This window comes from Narcine bancroftii, chromosome 8, assembly GCF_036971445.1.
Source record: "Narcine bancroftii isolate sNarBan1 chromosome 8, sNarBan1.hap1, whole genome shotgun sequence".
Classification (NCBI taxonomy): Eukaryota; Metazoa; Chordata; class Chondrichthyes; order Torpediniformes; family Narcinidae; genus Narcine; species Narcine bancroftii.
This window is the reverse complement of record NC_091476.1, coordinates 99745475-99764982: the sequence shown is the minus strand read 5'-3', so window position 1 is coordinate 99764982 and position 19508 is coordinate 99745475. Positions and strand designations below refer to the sequence as shown.

The 19508-nt window shown below is 42.4% G+C and overlaps 1 protein-coding gene across 1 annotated transcript in view; it reads right to left on the bottom strand.

Moving 5' to 3' along the window:
* LOC138741060 (neurogenic locus notch homolog protein 4-like) overlaps positions 1-19508 on the bottom strand; it is a 50784-nt gene that overhangs the window by 30952 nt on the left and 324 nt on the right. Inside the window, exons 2-11 of the mRNA XM_069894546.1 lie at positions 14857-15019; positions 13877-13980; positions 10485-10664; positions 10168-10275; positions 8905-9040; positions 6522-6655; positions 4573-4782; positions 3943-4140; positions 1690-1791; positions 264-419 (exon numbers count right to left, since the gene is read on the bottom strand). Coding sequence (XP_069750647.1) covers positions 264-419; positions 1690-1791; positions 3943-4140; positions 4573-4782; positions 6522-6655; positions 8905-9040; positions 10168-10275; positions 10485-10664; positions 13877-13980; positions 14857-15019 — 1491 coding nt within the window. The remainder of the gene's footprint in view (positions 1-263; positions 420-1689; positions 1792-3942; positions 4141-4572; positions 4783-6521; positions 6656-8904; positions 9041-10167; positions 10276-10484; positions 10665-13876; positions 13981-14856; positions 15020-19508) is intronic.

The following is a 19508-nucleotide window of genomic DNA, read 5'->3' as shown; positions in this document are numbered from 1 at the left end:
ATGGTGATCTGCAGATATTGTCTCTGACCCACCTGTGAATAGTTTTATACTGCAACTTACTGACCTGACCTGGGGAAGTGTAAAGTTCATCCCCTAATGTGTTAATGAACAATGCATAAAAAAAGTTTATTCAATGGTATTAGTCCTTGATGTTGTGCATTCCATGATGGAAAATGTAGGTTTCCTGCTGCATGTGGCTGATGCCTGAAATTAAATGTTCTGAACTTAGTGACAGCTCTGAGTAGATGGCAGGGAAATCAAACCTGTTGGTTCAGCAAGCTCGTATTGACCGCAGTAGTACCCTGCTGTACATATCAATGGGAGAGATGACCCCTCTGGGCAGAACGATCCTGGAGAACAACGATTTCCTGGAGAAACGATCTCTGGGTTGGAACATTCAGAACTGTTTGAGAATTCACCTGAAAAAAAAAATCCAATTTCAGAACAAAATGTAGATTATAACCTCAGAGATACATTTGAGATCGGTCCCAGTGGAAATGCACCACTGTCTGTTTTATTTTATACATTTGTCCGAGAACATAGTTGGTTTTGACAAACTCATATTTGTTTCCCTGAGAAGAGACAGCTCAACTTTTCCTTATGTTGCTAAAAACCTTGTGTTGTGGTGCTCGCTCACTGTTGGGAGGTTCAGTTTGTTCATTCAGTGATGAAGGAATCCCAGTTATGGAGTTAAGTCTGTTAGCTGGAGATGATCGTTTCTTGATAAATTGTTGGCTAAGGCTCAGTGATAGAGGAGAACAGGTTTAAACCCCAAATCAAAAACCTAACCAGACTTCATCTTTGCAGTTTAATATTGAACTGAGGAAGATGGCTAATGTAATAGAAATCCCTCTTCTGTTTAGAGGCTATAAACGAAGGCAAAGCAGAGAAGCTCTCACAACTTGCTGATTATTCTTCATACTACAACTGAACCAGATGATCTGAACATTTTAATTTAGATCCTTGCTCTGCATAAATTTTCTGCCCCATTTCTTATTAATTTCAAACATTGTTTCATTAATCATAACATTTCTCAGGATGTTTCAAGTTTACAAAAAAACAGTTCATAATACACAAATTTTTCTTTTCTTTTTTGATAGTCGGACAGTGAAGCAGATGAAGTTAATACGGTATCCTTCACTTCCTGGGCCCAGATTCTTTGACCCAGTGCATTCGGGTTCTAACGAAAATGCAAGGAAAAGCAGTTCAAGATAGATCTTGAAAGAACCTTGATGAATAATAAGGCTATTCCTGCTCCTAACACGTAAGTTTGCACGTTTACTTAATAATCATGGTTGCTGATTGGTGCATGATTGATGACTGGAACAAGACAGAAGTTTTACAGGGAAATAGTTTGATTAAAAAGGGTCAGATTAACTATCTTGTGGAAAGTGAATACTTAATCAATGACTACAAAGCACTAGGGTGGGTGTGAGATATGAATATGGTTTTCAGAATCAGAATCTATCGTCATGGACATTCTTTAAGGTAAACTCAAAACCTCGATAATCAATGATTTGTGTCTTTTATATATTTATAGAAATTTGATTTAACAAGTTGTTGACATCCAAATCTCTCCTTTCACTCCCTCAATAAAGCAATCCTCCATTATCAAACAAACAGTTAAATATCAGCAAGCTTCACAATGGTGCATTGTTCATACTAAATTTTATTTTGGCAGCAACTTGCCTGGACACAGGGGTTTGCTTGTGGTTGAACCTCCCGTACAAAACCAGCCTTTAGAGCAGTTCCCACTCGGCTTGCTCAGACCACTTCCTTCACAAAACTGACCTAAAAAGTTTTTTTTTGAGAAAAGAAAACTCAAGATGTTCATCAACACGTTATTTTGTGACGAGAGAGAGTGCTTCAGTGAGGAAATATCGCTAATGCTTCAGGAGATGTTTGAGATAAAATGGTGACATTCTTCAGGTTTCGTGTTATTGCCATGACCAAATGAGTTAACAGGATAGAACTGTGGGACAGTTTCCATTCTGCAGATGGCCCAGCCTGTCAGCAACTGCTCCACACCCCTGTGTGTGTGGAAAAAATGTCTGCAGAAACCTGAAGAATGCACTCAGTACTAAAAACAGCTTCAACATCTGGGCTATGCCAGGAAAACAATCATCTTGTTTGATGTAATAGTTCTTGATTGTTCAAGCCAGTACACAGAACAATCATACTGTATACACTATACAGAAATGAATATTCTTTGGTCACATACAGCATTATATGGAGAAATATTCCAAAATACATATATTTACAGTGGCATTGATATTTAAAGTATTAATTTTATATTTCCAAGTTACTTTTCCAATACAGATATGCCTTATGTGAAATACAAGAAAATTGGAAGAGTGTCACAGGCTTCGTGGTAATATTAATTTCACATTTTACCCCAATACCATAAGTAAGAACCTTCATAATAAATGTACTCATAAAATGCTATGAATTCTGCTTAGTGGTAAAAACATAATGACTTTGGTATTAGTTTTCCAACATAATATACACTTGTATAATTATCTGGTCAGTTTTGGTGATGAGTATCCATAACTACATCCTTTTTTACCCAAATTTCTGTTGGTTTTCTTCCTCACTAAATTCTGCAAGAATTGCACACAATCTATGGAACGCTTCAAATATTTGCAATATAAAATGAATGACATCATGACAGAGTAAAATCACTGGACAAATTCAAACTTTCCAGGGAACTTAAGTGATTTAAAAAAAAATTTAACAGCATAGTAGAAGCCAATTTTGACCATTTAAACATGAAGGGTAGGAGGAAACCGGAGCACCTGGAGGAAACCTATGCATCTTTGAAACTATATTACTAATAATGAAGGTTACATTTCAGTATCACTACATTGAAGGGTTATCAATGCTTCCTAGTGTCATTAATAGCCTGCCTGCTGGTGCCAGCATCTTGCGGGTTTCAATGGGATCCAAGCGCCGACAACCAGCTCACGGGTGAGATATAGGGCAGTGAATAGACTCCAGACACAAGTCCCAATTGCATGGACAATTGTGAGGCTCCATTACTTTCACTGCTAGAATATGCTCTCTCTCAAATTAGTGTGAGAGATGAGAAAACTGATCTAAAATTATGAACATGAAGGAAACTAAAATTCATACATTAGTAAATTAATGTAACCAGTACAAACAGGATGAGCTTGGGAATTAGGATGCAGGAAAGCAGAGTCAGCACATTTAAGATAAGAATCTTCTAGTCTTTGTGACAAGATCAATGAGCCCACCATATGAATAAGATAAGGAGCAGTAAGGAACAATAGAGTGTAGGAAGTTGAGGTAGTCTGGATGAGATAAGGGTCTCCTAGCCCTAGACAGAAGTACCAAGTTCTACATATCTAATTAGTTAACCTTACATAGATTTACAAAGTTATACATATTAAATTAGTTAACCCTAGACAGGATTAGCGAACACTGCATATCAAGAGACTGTAGCTCCGAGAATCAGGAAGGTGTGAATAAGGACAATAACATGAAGGGACACCGACAGGATACCCCCTGGTCCACCAAGTGCACAGAAACAGCAAGTAGGCGGGATTGCCTAATGCCAAACCTCTCCAGCAGGAGGCAGAAGAATGTAGGGGGGGGGGGGTTATTCCTATACTGAGATAAACTGTATAAAAGTTGGGTGAGCCCCAGTGTATGTGTGTATTCCCAGGGTAAGGGGAAGCACCCAACTTTGCATTGTTGTATAATAAATGTTCTTTGTTCTCAATTTTTGTCTCGAGCAATTTCTTTAAAGGTACTTCTATTTCTAACATTAGCAAGTAAATTTATTCAACATCAAAACACATGGTTGGTGGTTTTAAATTAGTTGAAGTTTTTAAAAACACGATGACAGTATATTCAGGAAGTTTAGGAAAGCAGATGATAATGTGTCACAGCGAATATTTTACAACATTAGTCTTTTCTTACCTGGATGGCAAGGCAAACATCCAGCAGAGCTCTTTTGGCCAGGCAAACTACTGTAGGTCCCAGGGGGACATGGATATTCCATTGCAAAACGGGTCTGTTCCGGACAGTAGTGCCCTGATGGACATTGTAGTGGAAAGAGGTTGGAAAGACCACCCAAACAGAAGTGCCCAGCTAAGCAGATATGGCAGACACTTTGACCTGAAAATTTTCAGTACAGTTAGGTAGAAGAATACACTGAAGGAAATGCCTATCTTCATTCTTTATTTAACGCTACACGTTTAAGGACATAAAACTTTTTTTTCGTTGTTGGAGAGCATGGAAACAAGTCCTTAGCCCATTGGCGCCATCTGCTGAAGGAACTCAGTGGGCCAAACAGCATCAGTGGGAGAAAAAGATTGGTCGATGTCTCCAGCTGTAATTGATGCAGAGTTTCAGCTTAAAACATTGACCATTCTTTTTCTCCTTTTAATGCTACTTAATCTGATCAGGTACTCCAGCAGAATTATTTCTCTATTCATTATATGCAAGGAACCACATTATTCTATGTTCAAGAGGCACAAAGCCAATTTTTAGGATGAACGCAGACAAAGCTAGTGTGCCACCAACATATTTATCTAGCAGGCTCCATACCTGTTTCAGAGTTGTAGGTTCCAGGTGGGCATGGATTGGGATGCATGGAGTGGCTGGGACAGTAGGCACCTGCACTGCATTCACCACCACGGCCTGTGTGATTGAAGTGCTTGGAAGGGCGTGGAGAATCAACTCCAGATTCACAATAAAATCCAGGATCGCAGGGGCCTTCAACTTGTGTAAGGCCTGGGCTTCTGCAATAGGAACCACCTGAGGATGAGAAAAGATTTTTGAGATTTTTCAACATCTGGTTTAGAAATGGCAAAGTTTAATTCTTATAATTCATCTGGGTGGCACAGTTAGCATGACTCTATTATGCTCCATCCTCAACATTCATTGGAATGACTTCATCACCAACATCGAAGTACTCGAGCTGGTAGAGTCCGCAAGCATCGAATCCATGCTGCTGAAGACCCAATTGTGCTGGGTGGGTCACGTCTCCAGAATGGAGGACCATCGCCTTCCCAAGATTGTGTACTGTGGCAAGCTCTCCACTGGCCACCGAGACAGAGGTGCACCAAAGAAGAGGTACAAGAACTGCTTAAAGAAATCTCTTGATGCCTGCCCCATTGACCACCGCCAGTGGGCTGATCTCGTCTCCAACCGTGCATCTTGGCGCCTCACAGTTCGGCGGGCAGCAACCTCCTTTGAAGAAGACCTCAGAGCCCACCTCACTGACAAAAGACAAAGGAGGAAAAACCCAACACCCAACACCCAACCAACCAATTTTCCCTTGCAACCGCTGCAACCGTGCCTGCCTGTCCCGCATCGGACTTGTCAGTCACCAACGAGCCTGCAGCAGACATGGACATACCCCTCCATAAATCTTCGTCCGCGAAGCCAAGCCAAAGAAAGAAAATTACACTATTACACTATGACACTATTAGAGTGCCAGCACCCTGGTTTCAAATCTGGTGCTGTCTGTCAGGGATTTGTGCATTCTCCCAATGACCTGCGTGGGATTTCTTTGGGTTCTCTGGACTCCTCCCACCCTCCAAAACAAATGGGGTTGCAGGCAGAATGGGTTCGAATTTCCAGAAAAGGCTTCTATCCTGATGTAAATAAAAAACAATTTTTTCCCCTAGATTTATAAATTTTGATCTTGGAAGTTTAAGTATTTATACACTAATAGTACACAAGGTTGTCAAATACTTTGACTGAGTCTGCCCCTGGACAAAATGAGATTAAGAATCCACAATATAAGAAAGTAGAGGAGAAAACTGGTCGATCAGCAATGTTAACTTTGTTTCTCTTTCTTCACCTGCTGCCGAACCTGCTACACGTTTCCAGCTGCTTCAGTTTTTATTCCAGATTTTCACCATTTGCCTTATTTTGATTTTCAAGAAATAGTAAATATGTGTTGGACTAACAACAGAGCAAATAATTCTTGTCCCCTGTAAATGGAACAAGCTTCATAAGTCTTGGGAAGACCTGCTTAAGCATAAAAGGACTTGTGGACATGTATGCCAACAATTATTGCAGACAAGACATGTGTGTCAACAATTATTGCAGACATTACATCAAAATATGGGTTGCACACACTTTATTCTTTGCAAGAATGCTGAGTAACATATTTATCTCCCAACTTCAGAAGTGGTCCAATTGATGGCATCCAAATTTCATCAGATAGCCCATGAAAGATGCATCAGCATGAGATGTCCTTTTAAAGATGGTGCCAAAGAAAGTGTCCACTATGACATCTGAAGAAGCTTTATGTTATTTGGTGAGTGTTCCTTTCTGCTTCTAAAGGCTTCTATTGTAGGCTGAGACCATGCTGGATCAGAGTGAGCTGCAGATTAGAGATTGCATTGATATGTCCTGAGGTCTCTGGTGATTCAGGTCAGCTCAGTCATAGTTTGTGAAAGTCTTAAAAGTATCAGTCGCAAATAGGGAAGATGCTTGAAGAAAACAGAAGCAAAACGTGCAAAATAAAAGATTTAAACTCTCACCAAGGCATGGAGTACAGTCAGATCTCTTCTCCAGTCCCCAAGAGGCCCCAAATGTCCCACTAGGACAAGGTTGTGGAGATATACCATTACCCTTTGGACAGTAAAAACCTTGGGGGCATGGTTCAGCTTGGTCTCTGTGGTGAAGGAGAAGAACAAGGGAATGGTGAAAATACTTAATTGAGATCTTAAAAGAAATATTGATGAAATTAGACCTTTAGCAAAGCCATGCAATTAAAAATAATAATTTTTATAATTTGACCAAGGGAAAAAATATACAATTCTCTGTTTCATTTGTTTCATAATTTCAACCCCCACAAAGTTTAATTTTACATGAGCAATAGAAATAAATTAGCCCACAGAAGCTTCAAAATACCTGAAAGGCAAAATTAGGTCTTCCAAGCACTTTTGCAATTCTGTGAGAATGTGGGAATGTAAAGATGGAAATATTGTCAGTTAATATGATACATGCAAGAATTGTATCATTTTATTAGAATTTGAAATACAATGTGGCACTATGTGGGGGTTTTATCCTGAGATGCAGCTGAAAATGATTTCAAAACTCTAAATGTATTGCAAAAGATACTTGGAGATTTTATTTTACAGTTGATGCTTGCTCAGTTAATGATATACCCATTTGTAATGTTTAACAAGTATCTCCATTTAAATTATAGTTAAAAATGCATCCTGTAAGATATTAAATTATTTCAATCTGTTTTGTCCTGAATTCTTAATAAATGTGATAAACCTTATTCTGAAGTGAAATTGTTTACATTTCTTGAGAAGACTGAAGTGGCCAAGGCTACCAGTCACCATAATGTCAACCTTTTATAGGAGCTCTATCAGTGTGGCATGGTTGCTGTAGAATAGTGATTCCCAACCTTTTTTATGCCCCTCACCGCTAAAAATTTTTAACATGTTCTTGCATCCCTTAAAGTAATAATTTATTTAAGAATAAAGGTGAAGGTGACCAAAACAAATTTGTATAATCAATTTTTAATAATATATAAACAAAAATAAAACATATGGAAAAGAAAAAATATTACAACTTAAAAGTTGCATAATCCCTACATAAAAATTAAATTTTCATCCATGTATGAAATTTCTTAAAAAAAATTAAAGAACTAATGTTCAAATGTTCATAAGCCAATTTAAATTTAATGACTCTTTTGTTCCTGTATATTGCTTAAGAGTTTTTCAAAACCTGGCACTTTGTTGCTGAGAGCAATCCACGTGTCTTCCTGTGCACCCAAGCGATTTCTAGATTTTGTCTTGATTGACAAAACGGCACTAAATCCAGACTCGCATAAGTATGTCATTGCAAATGGGATGAGCACAGTTAGTGCTTTTTCACAAAGTCTTGGAAACATGTTCATTGCCGAACACCAATATTGTTCCAAAGTTTTGCTTTCAAGCTGCATTTCAAGAACAAGATTTGTGTGCAGTTCAATAAGATCTTCCTTCAGTCTTCATCATCTGACATATTATCCAAATTGAAGGAGTATGGATTTATAAAAAAACCTGAAATGTTATCTCGCATCCCTGGTTGGGAAACCCTGCTGTAGAACAGTGAATTGGAGGTCAATTCACAGGACCGTAAGAGTGGCAGAGTGGATTACTGGAGTCTTCCTCCCCCCACCCCCACCCCCCAATTAATGTGGTTAACCAGGAACATTGTCTGAAAAGGGTACACAAAATCATTGAGGACTCCTACCACCCCACACACAGCATCTTTCTGCTTCATCCTTCGGGAAAGAGATACCGAATTATCAGAGCCAACATCACAAGGCTGAAAGACCAAAGGAACTGCTCACACTAACTCTACTATGTACTACACAATATTTATTTATTTATTTTTATTTCTATACATTTGTTCTGTGTATGTATTGTTTGTCTGTAAGTGTGTTTTGTCTGGCTACTGTGTCATCGTGATTTACATGGAGGACCAGAGAACACTGTTTCATCAGGTTGCATTTGCACAATCAGATGATAAAGTTGTACAGCAGGCAATCCTTTGCAAAATAATCTTAGGTTCCCAACATCATTTTAGATTTACTTTTTGAAATGTTTATGTTTTCATTTGTGTTCTGCTTTCCTTCCTTCATTTACGATTCAATTTCATTGTGTAATCAAGACTGACAGTTGCGTAACTCGTGATTTGACAGAGTTGTCCAATAAGGTGAAGTACTGCCTGTACCCCCTTTACTTCCTGCGAATCAGACATGTGCAAACTGTGTCGAACAGCTGTTCTAAGCAAAGACAGTAGTTATCACATGTCTGCATAATAAGTCATGTTCTGAAGCATCTGGTGCTTTTCTAAAAGAGTATCATGCCTATAAGAGCAGCTCACAGATCTCCATCAAGTGCAATGCACATTGCACCCTACCTGTGTGCACAGTGGTAGCTTTCTGGGCAGGTGAAACATTCCTCTGCTCCTGTATGGTTCATGAATTTCCCATTTTCACATGGTATGGGGGCAGCAGAACCCAGTGGGCAATAATGGCCAACAGGACAAATGTCACCTGAATTCATGGAATACAATTATGGTCAAGAGATAGAATACAATTATGATCCAGCATTAAATAATTTCACCATCTTTTGTTAACCACCACCATTATTTAATCTTACTGTATATTGTGTAGTCAATCATACTCGCATATAACTCCATTGAGGAAATTCCTGAGACGTGTCTGCTCGATGTAAGTTGGGATTATGCTTAGGTGAGAAAGGGCATCTCAATGCTACCAGCAAGTTCCAGTCCCAAAAAAAATTAAAGCCAAATAATTTCAGGATTTTTCTGCTCATTAGTTAATCAGCACAGCTTGCAGCCAACTCAATACATTCTTACTTTCAACAGGATACGTAATAGTCTTTAGCCATACCATTGCAGGTGTAGACAATACTGCTATCCGGCACATATGGGGATTATTAGATGGCGGATAAATTAATTTTCTGGTTGTTTGAGCTCACGTGTTGTGTGATTGGTGAAGGTGCACCAATTTTAAACCCATACTTCTTTACCTATTTTCTGAGATTATTTTTACTGTTGTATGAGGCTGTCGGTTGCCTGGATTCTGGATAACAGGGGTTTTACTGTATGTTGGCATATATTCCAGAGAATGAATTAGAGCTGTAAATCTTCTTAATTAAAATGTATTTATTGGTTGACTTTTCAAAACAACTTAATGTTCTCACTGCTCAATGATTTGTTGGGAGAACCAAATTTCTGAAACAAATCAGAAATCCTCATTTATCTGAAATTTTTTTGAATCAGAACTGATCAGGGACCTTGAGCTCCTGACAGGAGCAGGGACCTCAGACTCCCAGTGGCAGCGCAGACCTTAGCCTCTTGGGGGCATGAGTGGATTCATTGGGGTCCTGGCAGCAGTGGGGCCTCGGTGGGGTGGTGTCGGTGATCGGCGGGGGCCAGCTTTTAAAAAAATGAGAATTGAACATTATCTCAATGCTTAAAAAGCCTTCCTTTGTTGTTTGTTGTTTAAACATTGTTACAAGTGATTTGCTGTTGCTATTGGGCTGTTTATAAAAAAAATGACCAGTTCTCTGAAAAAAACATTTATCATGTCCTGACCATTATGGATAATTGGAGTTGTACTTTAAAAGAAAAGTTGTTGATAATTAACTTTGGTACCTGTAATGCCGTCACGAGGTTTTGCTGTCTTTGCTCCCTCCTTGCAATAAAATCCTGGCTCACAAAAATCTCCAGCACTGTCTTTTCCCGGTTCCAAACAATAGAAACCTTTAGAAAAGCAAAATCAGGCTCAGGTCAAGAGGGTAAACGTGGGCAGGGGTTTCACCATATCAGGCTTCTTCAGGGGCAGGATTACTTCCTTTTCAGGAAAAATGGACATTACTCATCGATCTAGTGCAGAGTAAACAAATAAGGATCCACGCTGACAAATTCATTCAAATGTCAGTGACAAAGGGTAGCACTGATCACACACTAACCTGAAGGACACAATGTGCAATTTTCCACACTTGTGCTTCTGGCTGTTGGTTGGAATGTTCCAGGTGGGCATGGGATGGGGAGGACAGCAGCTTTGGGACAGTAGTGTCCAGTAGGACAGATGTCACCAAATGTTGCAGCAACAGGAGCTGGGAATGTGGAGCCTTCAAGGCAGAAAAATCCTAAAATAAATCAAGACAAAGTGATTGAAAAGTGATGCCAATAATAGAATAATGAATAACATTCTGGTTTCACATAGAACTCTAATCTGGTTTAACTTCCAAATATAGAGTTGGCAGAGGAAGTATGAGGCATTTCCCGGAGTCAGTACTGTACATGGAAATGGAATCCATGGATAGTTGGAATATCCTTTGATTACATCTACACTTGGTTTTACCACTTAGAATGAGTCTTTCCTTTAAGTCTGCTTCAGTTCTCCATATGACAAACAAAAGCCAATGGAAATATAAAAATAATGTGATTGACTGGCTAAAGGCTTTCAAAATTCTTTACATAATTAAGTCAGCTACTGTTCCATTCCATTGTATTATCCCTGAGGCATACTGTTGACCAAACTGAAATGGATAGACTTGGAAGACACAAACCTTGGAGTAAATAGAACAAAGAAATCTACAGCATGTACAGGTCATTTGGCCCACAGTGTTGCACTGACTTAATAACCTACTCTAATTGTTGCCGAGAATTTCCTTACTGCATGACACTCCATTTTATCTCAGTTCTGTATACCCATCTAATAGTTTGTAAAATATCTTATCGTACCTGCCTCCACCATCGTTCCCAGCAGTACATTCCATGCACCTCCACCCCCCCCCCCCACTCCCTGTGGGAAAAAATACGGGTCTAGGAAATTTTGGCTATCTCAGTTTGGCACTGGACATTTTGGCCATCTCAGTTTGGTGCTGGACATTTTAGCACTGGACATTTTAGCACTGGACATTTTGGCCCACTGCCCCACTGTAGAGCTTGTCGAAATAACCAAAGACTTGTTGATCCAAACCAAGGCTTTTATTAGTAAAAGACAGGAGCTCTTCACAGGTGGCCGACCAGTCCGGAATGATCTGACCTGACTAGGGACACAACCCTTTAAGGCCCAGACAGTAGGTGTAGCTAAGCTCTCAGCCAATCGCTGTAAGCACAGTCATTACATACTCTAGATACTGTAACTATATACATTGGTGATAGGTCTGTACTATCACACCCACTCACCATTTTCTGGCTGAATCCATCGCCCCGCACTGCCTGAAACTCCAGCGTTGCAGAAACTCTTCCCCCCCCCCCACCCAGGAAACCGCTCCCCCAGCAATATAGTACTGACTTGTTCCATAATGAAAATTATGACTCAAATGATAGAAGCAGCCTTTTAATTCCACCCCTGGAAAAACATCTTTCACTACTAATGTGACAGCTTATTCAAAGTCACACACTATGTTTTTTGGGGCAATGTTGGCAAGATAGCCACTAATGAGTTCAAACAACCCAATATATGTTATCCTTATCCTTTGTTAGGAAGCAGTGCATAAATCATAGGGTAAACTCCACCATGGCTTTTGACCGATATTACATATACTTGGTGGGGCCAGATTAAAAGTTCCATCAGAATACTAGACATCAAAATCTGCAAGGATTTCTTACACCACATTTTTTCTACAAAAAAATCAAAATGCTGCTTTCAGACGGATCACTATCTTCGAGTAGAAATGGTTCACTTCCGTTGCAAGTTTTGTAGATCTTAAAACAATCTGGAATTTCTAGGTCAAGCAAGTTTGTTGGATTGGGAGGTGCCTGACACATTTCATTGCGTTTACTTCTTATGGTCCTTTTCAAGGATCAGGACACGGAGTGGATCCTTGGACTGCCTGCGGCACATCTGCCAAACATTGATCAAGAATCATGGAAGCACAAAACAGATTTATTATGATAGCCTGAGCTGTAACAAAAAATGTATTATGTCAACCTAGAAATTAGAAGAAAGCCTGAGAATACAGCAATGGTACATAGAAATGAATAAATGTATTCCATTGGAAAAAATAACATATAATTTAAGAAATAACGTCACAGTATTTGAACAAATTTGGGAACTGTACATGGAACACAACAGAGAAGTCCTACCGCAGACCTCCACCCCCTAAAATGACAGAAGGAGAAGAAGACGAAATGAACTGACCCAGTGTGTAAAAGTAGATGACACAATTTTCTTGTTTATTTTCATTGTGTGATGACATTACTTAATGGGTTTAATGTATCATATATGTTGAACGTTGAGTGGGTGGGGAGGGGGGGTGGGAAGGAGGGAGGGAAGGGAGGGGGGGAAAAGGGGAGAAAATGACACTGTGCATATTCAAGAGGGAAAGGTTTATGTGTATTTTGGTCAATATGGTTCATAGTGTGAAAAATTAAAAAAAAAGCAAAAAAAAAGCAGCTTCTAAAGTTTTGAGAGCATGGTGCTTCACGTTGGTGTTAACTTTTGCTTTTTCGACTGATACAGCAGAAGAATCATGGTTGTGCTAATTGATATCACAGATCATTTCACCATTTGTCCTATGGATTTGTCCTTTGCAAGTATGCTTATTCTCACACCGCCAAAACAAAATCGAATCATCTGCTTTACTGCACTTGTCAAAAATATAAAGATAACCATTATGAGTGAATTTCTCTTTGCCTCTTTTACTTAAAATGCCAACCATTGATCCAATATACAAAAGTTACCGTCAGATGACTCAAAACAGGAATAAGCCCATCAATTTCATATATCACTCTATTAGCACTTAAACAGTGATTTTTACGTGATAAATCACATGAACCTAAGTGATTAATTGTATGATTATTTATTAAGTATAACAATAAATCCAAAATATTTGCCAGGGGAGCAGCTTCCTGAGGGGGACGTTGTTTCTGAAACGCTAGGGTTCAGGCAGTGCTGCAATACTGTGGGGAGCCGGGCCAGTGTTAAACAAGAACGCAAGTATAACAATAAATCCCAAAATGTTTCTGAAATGCTGAAATACCGGGCCAGCGCCAAACTGTCCAAAGGGCTACAAAAGTCATTTCAGCGCTAAAATGCCTGACGCCAGAATGCGATTCCAGAAAAAAACAACTCATACATCACCGTCTCCCCTCCCCCATCCAGCACCCAGGCGCAGTTGCCAATTTAAAATGAAAAGGTCAAGAGAAAGTTGAAGGCTGGAAGAAGTGTCCAAGTGGAAAGGAGTGCTGGAATGTAAGAGAGAGTCATCTCTGAAGTGAGATTGTTGAAAAAGTAGGCATGGAGATTCAGAAGATCGACAGCTTACTTCCAGTTAACTCAGTGGTGGGTCATTGGCTGTCATGGAACGCCAGTTAAACGTGATCACAGAGATGTTACATGATACATTACCTGCCCAGCAAGGCCCTGAAACGGCAGTAATCCCCATCTCATCGCAATAGTGGCCAGGGACACAGGCTTGGCAGTGTGCAGCTTCAGTCAGTCCTACCTTCCCACTGTAAAGCCAACAAGACCAGATGTTATAAAAGGCAGACCGGAACTCCACTGTGAGTTAATATTACTCAAAAAAAAACTGGAGATAAATTTATTAATGAGTAATTTGAAACCACGAAGTCAATATCAATCCTCCTCTTCGCTGATGCTTTGGAATTGTGCAATTCCAACTGAGCAGTTTGCAAAACTGATGTCCAATACCTTGAATGCTTAATTCAAATGGTGGGCATGAAAGAATAACTAGAAGAGATCAATATAAAGTGAAGAGCCAGCAAACAATGATGGAAACATTTCCATATGAATGATGATGAGGCTGGTGATCTTTTTCAAAAACCTTTGATCATGTTTGATTCATTCCATCACTGCCCCCACCACCAAAGTTTTAGAAGAAAAACTGATATGGGATAAAGATGCTTCTGGCAGTTTGCTAAAAGTGACATCTCCATTGGGTAACCTTTGAAACCTGGGGCTAAATTGTGTGCAAAAGGCTTCCATCTGGTTTTGAATGAGTCTGTGTGTGGAGAACCAGCCCTCAGCATTAAGACTGAAGACATGAGGAACACCTCAGGGCACCTAGATACTGAGTCGATAATTACACAAGACTTTGTACACTTCAGTAACAAAGATCACTCAGATCGGTGTTTCAAGAAGGGTTCCATCTTTCTTGCTGTTCTCTCTCTATTGCACAATTCGGTTACAGTTCTTTGTTTATTTACATGTTTTATGCTGTGTACAGTTTATTTTTGCACTACCAAATAGTGGTAAATTCTGCCTTGCCTGCAGGAAAAAGGAATCTCAGGGTTGTATGTGATGTGATATATGTACTCTGACAATAAATCTGAAATTAGATCTGAAATCTGAAATCTTGTCAAATATACCTGAAGGTCCCCTTTGGGCAAGGCTGCCCCATGATACTACCACTGGTACAGAATGATCCTGGCAAACACTGATCTCCTGTAATCCCATCAGTCGGGGTTGGTACTGCAGCGGCCAGGGCGCACCAGTAACCCGCACTGCATGGTCCTGTTGGCTCCACGTTGCCTGGAAAAATAAAACAACATTTATTAATACAGTTCAATTTTTTCAGGGGAAAAAAATCAAACCATTAATATGATTTTGATAAATAGTAGACCTGAAAGTGGCTTAAATTTAGAACTCAGGGCACAAATTCTTGCAAAATTATGTTAAAATCTGGCCCTAAAATTTCCTATGAGACATGAATCAGAGTGGGATCTGTCTGCTGGTTGCAACTAATTTTTGAGATTGTAGCATCTGCTACGGCAGCATTATGGAATAAAAAGACGTCTACACAGTGCAAGGGTAAACCAGTAACTGACTTTATTATTTGAATTCCTCAAGCTGTGCTTAAGCGGATGCCCACTTCTGGTGACGTGTGCACCGGCTTCCAGAAGTGTCTCAACATGTCATAGAGTCACTCTTTGGCCAGTGGTGCTCTACCTGAAAGTGGGGAATTCCCCTGGGTAACATGTGGCATCAACCGTGGGCTTCTCCTTGGGAGTGAAGGGGGACCTGCGCCATCTTGAGTCGGCCAACTGGGGCAGCAATTCAGCCCATCTAACTGCGCGGTCACTCGGCCCACTGCACCACCTCCCCCAGAATCGCCGCCACCCACTGAGGAGGTTACCGTGCAGTTTCTGGGTGGTTGGCCTCCATGCCTGACCTGGGAGTCCGGAGCCAGCAGGTCTGAGTCCAGGTGCGCTGCCTTGAGGCAGTCAATTGTGAATCCGTCCTGTTGCCACCAATGTCCAGTATAAACATGACACCATCTCTTTGCAGCACCTTGAATGGGCCTTCGCAGAGGCATTGTAGGGGTGTTTCTTGTTGTCCTCTCCGCATGAAGACATAATCGGTGGACTGTAGGTCCGCAGGGATGTGGCTGGGTGGTTTACCTGCTTGCACCCTCAACCTCTGGAAGACATCTAAAGCGCTCGGCAGTGGGCTGGGGAGGGATGAAGTGAATATCATCACGGATAGTAAGTGGGAAACCATGCATCATCTTGGTGGACAAGGCTGGTAGGTCTTCCTTTGCAGATGCCTGAGCACCAACGGGAGCTCATCAACCCAATTTGGGCCTTGTAGTTGAGCTTTTAGGACTGCCTTCAGGTGGCGGTGGAAATGTTTGACCAGGCCATTTCCCTGAGGGTGGTAGGCCATGGTGTGGTGGAACTGGCTGCCGCAGAACTTGGTTAGGTTAGCCCAGAGCGAGGAAGTGAATTGTGCCCCTCAGTCTGAGGCAATGTGGATTGGGGCTACGAAACACGGGACACAGGTGGATAAAAGCACACGTCTCTGTGTCGCATGTGTGTAGGGGTATGGTTTCAGGCCAACGGGTAAAACGGCCAATTGTTGTGAACAGATACGCATACTTTGGCTCATGGGAAATGGGCCGACGATGTTTATGTGCTCAAATCGGCGCTGTGCCAGTTCGAAAGTCTGGAGTGGGGCCTTGATGTGTCTGTGCATCTTGGTGCGTTGGCACTGCAAACAGATTTTTGCCCACAGGGTCACGTCTCAGTGGAAGCTGTGCCATACAAACTTGTCAGACAACAGGTGGACCGTGGATTATGGAGGGGTGGGAGAAACTGTAGATCTGGTCGAAAACTCGCCATCGACAGATCGCAGGTTGGATGGGTCTGGGGAACCCTGTGGATAAGTCACATAGTAGATATGGGCCTCCTGGTGAGGGGGAAGAAATCGCTGGTGATCGTAGTCCGATAGGCTTGGACATCTGCGTCCTCTGCCTGGTCCTTGGCCAGCTGAGTGATGTCGAGCACCCCTGAGGTTTCGGCAATAATGGGTATGGATAAGGCATCAGCCATCACATTGGACATGCCTGCGACATGGAAGATGTCTGTTGTATTCTCCGAGATGTAGGAGAGGTGATGCAGCTGCCTCACTAACCATGGGTCTGAGACCTTGCTGAGTGCATAGGTGAATGGTTTGTGGTCTGTGTAAGCGGTGAAAACCCTTCCTTCTAACATATACCAGAAGTGTCATATTGCCAGGTACAGGTCCAACAACTTGTGGTCGAATGCGCTGTATTTGAGCTCTGGCATCTGGAGATGTTTGCTGAAGAAGGCCAGGGGGCGCCACTGCTCGTCGACCCTATTACTCCATCACTGAACCCACTGCTCTGTCTGACGGGTCTGTTGTTAGGGCTGGGTTGGGGGGAGTTTGCTTCTGGATGTGCCAGGTATGTGGCCCACACCAGTGCCGCTTTCGTGGTCTGGAATACTTCTGTGGTGTCTGTAGTCATTGAGCATGATGAGGTTGAACAGTGGGTGCATGAGGGTGGCTGCTCCCTGGAAGGGGCAATGTTACAAGTTTGCCATCCCCAGGAATTCCTGCAGGCCTTTGGTCGTGCTTGGCTTGGGAAAGTTCAAGATAGCCCCTATCTTGTCGGGCAGTGGTGTGGTGATGTGGTGTCCCAGGAAGTTGATTGTCTCTAAGCCGAACTGGCTCTTGGATGGGTTCACCGTAAGTCTGAACTGCCGCAGCATATTGAAAAAGGGGGTCAGGTGCATCCTGAATGTACTGGCGTTGGAGCTGGTGATGAGGATGTCGTTTTGGTAGACAAAGATGAAGTCGAGGTCCCTGTCAACCATGTCCATCAGTCACTGGAACATCTGGGTTGCGTACTTCAGTCCAATGGGCATCCAAGGAACTCAGAAAGGCCCAAGAGTTTGACGATGGCTGCTTTGGGATGTCGCTGGGGTTCACATGGATCAGGTGGTACCCCTTGACGAGGTCCACCTTGGAAATGATCCGGCCGCCTTAGAGCCTCGAGGCAAAGTCCTGGACGTGTGGGATAGGTTACTTTTCTGGGACCATTGCTTCCTTCAGCGGCCTGTAGTCGTCACATGGGTGCCAACCGCTGGAGCTCTTCTGTACCATGTGGAGAGGGAGAAGCCCAGGGGCTGTTTGAATGGTGGACGATCACCAGCTCCTCCTCATGGTGGTGTACAGAGTTTTGGCTTGCTGGAGTTTGTCTTGTGGGAGGCGCTGGGCCTGTGCATGCACTGGAGGCCTGATGGCCTCAGTGTGGTACTCCACATCATGTGTTGGCTTGGTGTTATGGAAATTGGGCACAAGTAGGGCTGGGTACTTGGCCAGTAGATGGGCATACTCATCTTGGTTCAAAGCGTGGATTCCTAACAGCAGAAATGGGCGCTGCCACAGGGTGAGGAGGAATGACCGAAAGTAGTAGAATTCACCAACCAGCATCTTGTCACATCCACCAAAAGTTCATGTGCCCGGAGGAAGTTCACTCCGAATAAGGCCTGTCTCATGGCCGTGATTGTGCACTTCCACTGGAAAACCATCTGCTGCATGGATTATGACCAGACAGGTTCGGTGCTCGACATGGAAGAGCCATTGGCTGTTTGCAATGGGAGGCCCTTGGGGTTGTGTTTGGTCTCGAAATATGTCAGTGTGATGAGGCTTATCTTTGCATCCATGTCAACTAGGAAGTCCCTCTTTGTCCGCTGGACCCTGAAGTTGAGTAGGCCTTATGAATACCAACTGCTGAGGCCACTACCGGCTGCCCATTTCCTGTCACTGTGTTTGGTTTGGCGGTGGGGTAGGAGCATGGGTGGGGGATACACTGCCAAGCGTTTCATCCCTATCTGTGGTGATAGAAACAGTATTTGTTTTGTTTCTCTGGGCGCCCGACGTGTTGCTGTTGGGCCGCGGCCACTGCTGCGGGGGCCCGGTGGGGTTGCAGAGACAGTGGCACCAATGGTGTAGATGGGCTACACATGGATGGAGCTCTGCTGTGGAGTGTGGAAAAGTCTGTCTGCTTCCTTGTCTACCAGGTGTGGGGCGCTGGAATCCATGTCGGAAACTGCTGAGGAGACGTGTACCAGCAGCTTGGAGATGAACAGGGCCTTGAAAAGGAAACTGTCTGTGTCTATTCGCTAGGGTCACCATTTCGTGCATGAGCTTGGAGGGATTTCTGTCGCCAAGGCCTTGCATATTTAGGATGTGAACGGAGTGCTCGTGCCAGCTGAGTTCCAGGGAATTGAGGAGGAAATGCCGCAATTGCTCTTACTTATGTTCCATGGGAGGATTTTCCACAAAAGAGCTTACTTTGGCTGCGATGGCAGCATCCAGGGCGCTAACAACGTGCCAGAACTTGGTGTCCTCTGAGACAATGCCTCTGATGTGGAACGAGGACTTGGCCAGTTGCAGCCAATACCTGGGCTGGTTTGCCCAGATGGGCGGCAAATGCACGCCCACCACGTTGGTTGCAGTCATTGTGACTGTAGTGGTAGCAGCATCCTACATTCTGTCGCATTCAAGGTGGGTTCCAAAAACGTTTGAACCGTCGGGGTCACCACTTGTAGCATATGCTAAAGGCCGTGCTATGGAAACAAGAGACATCCACAAGGTGCGAGGGTGAACTAGTAGATGACTTTAATATTTGACTTCCTTGTGCTGCATGTAAGGGAACATCCACTTCCAGTGATGTGTGCGCCGGCTTCCGGAAGTGATGTCAATGCATTGAGGC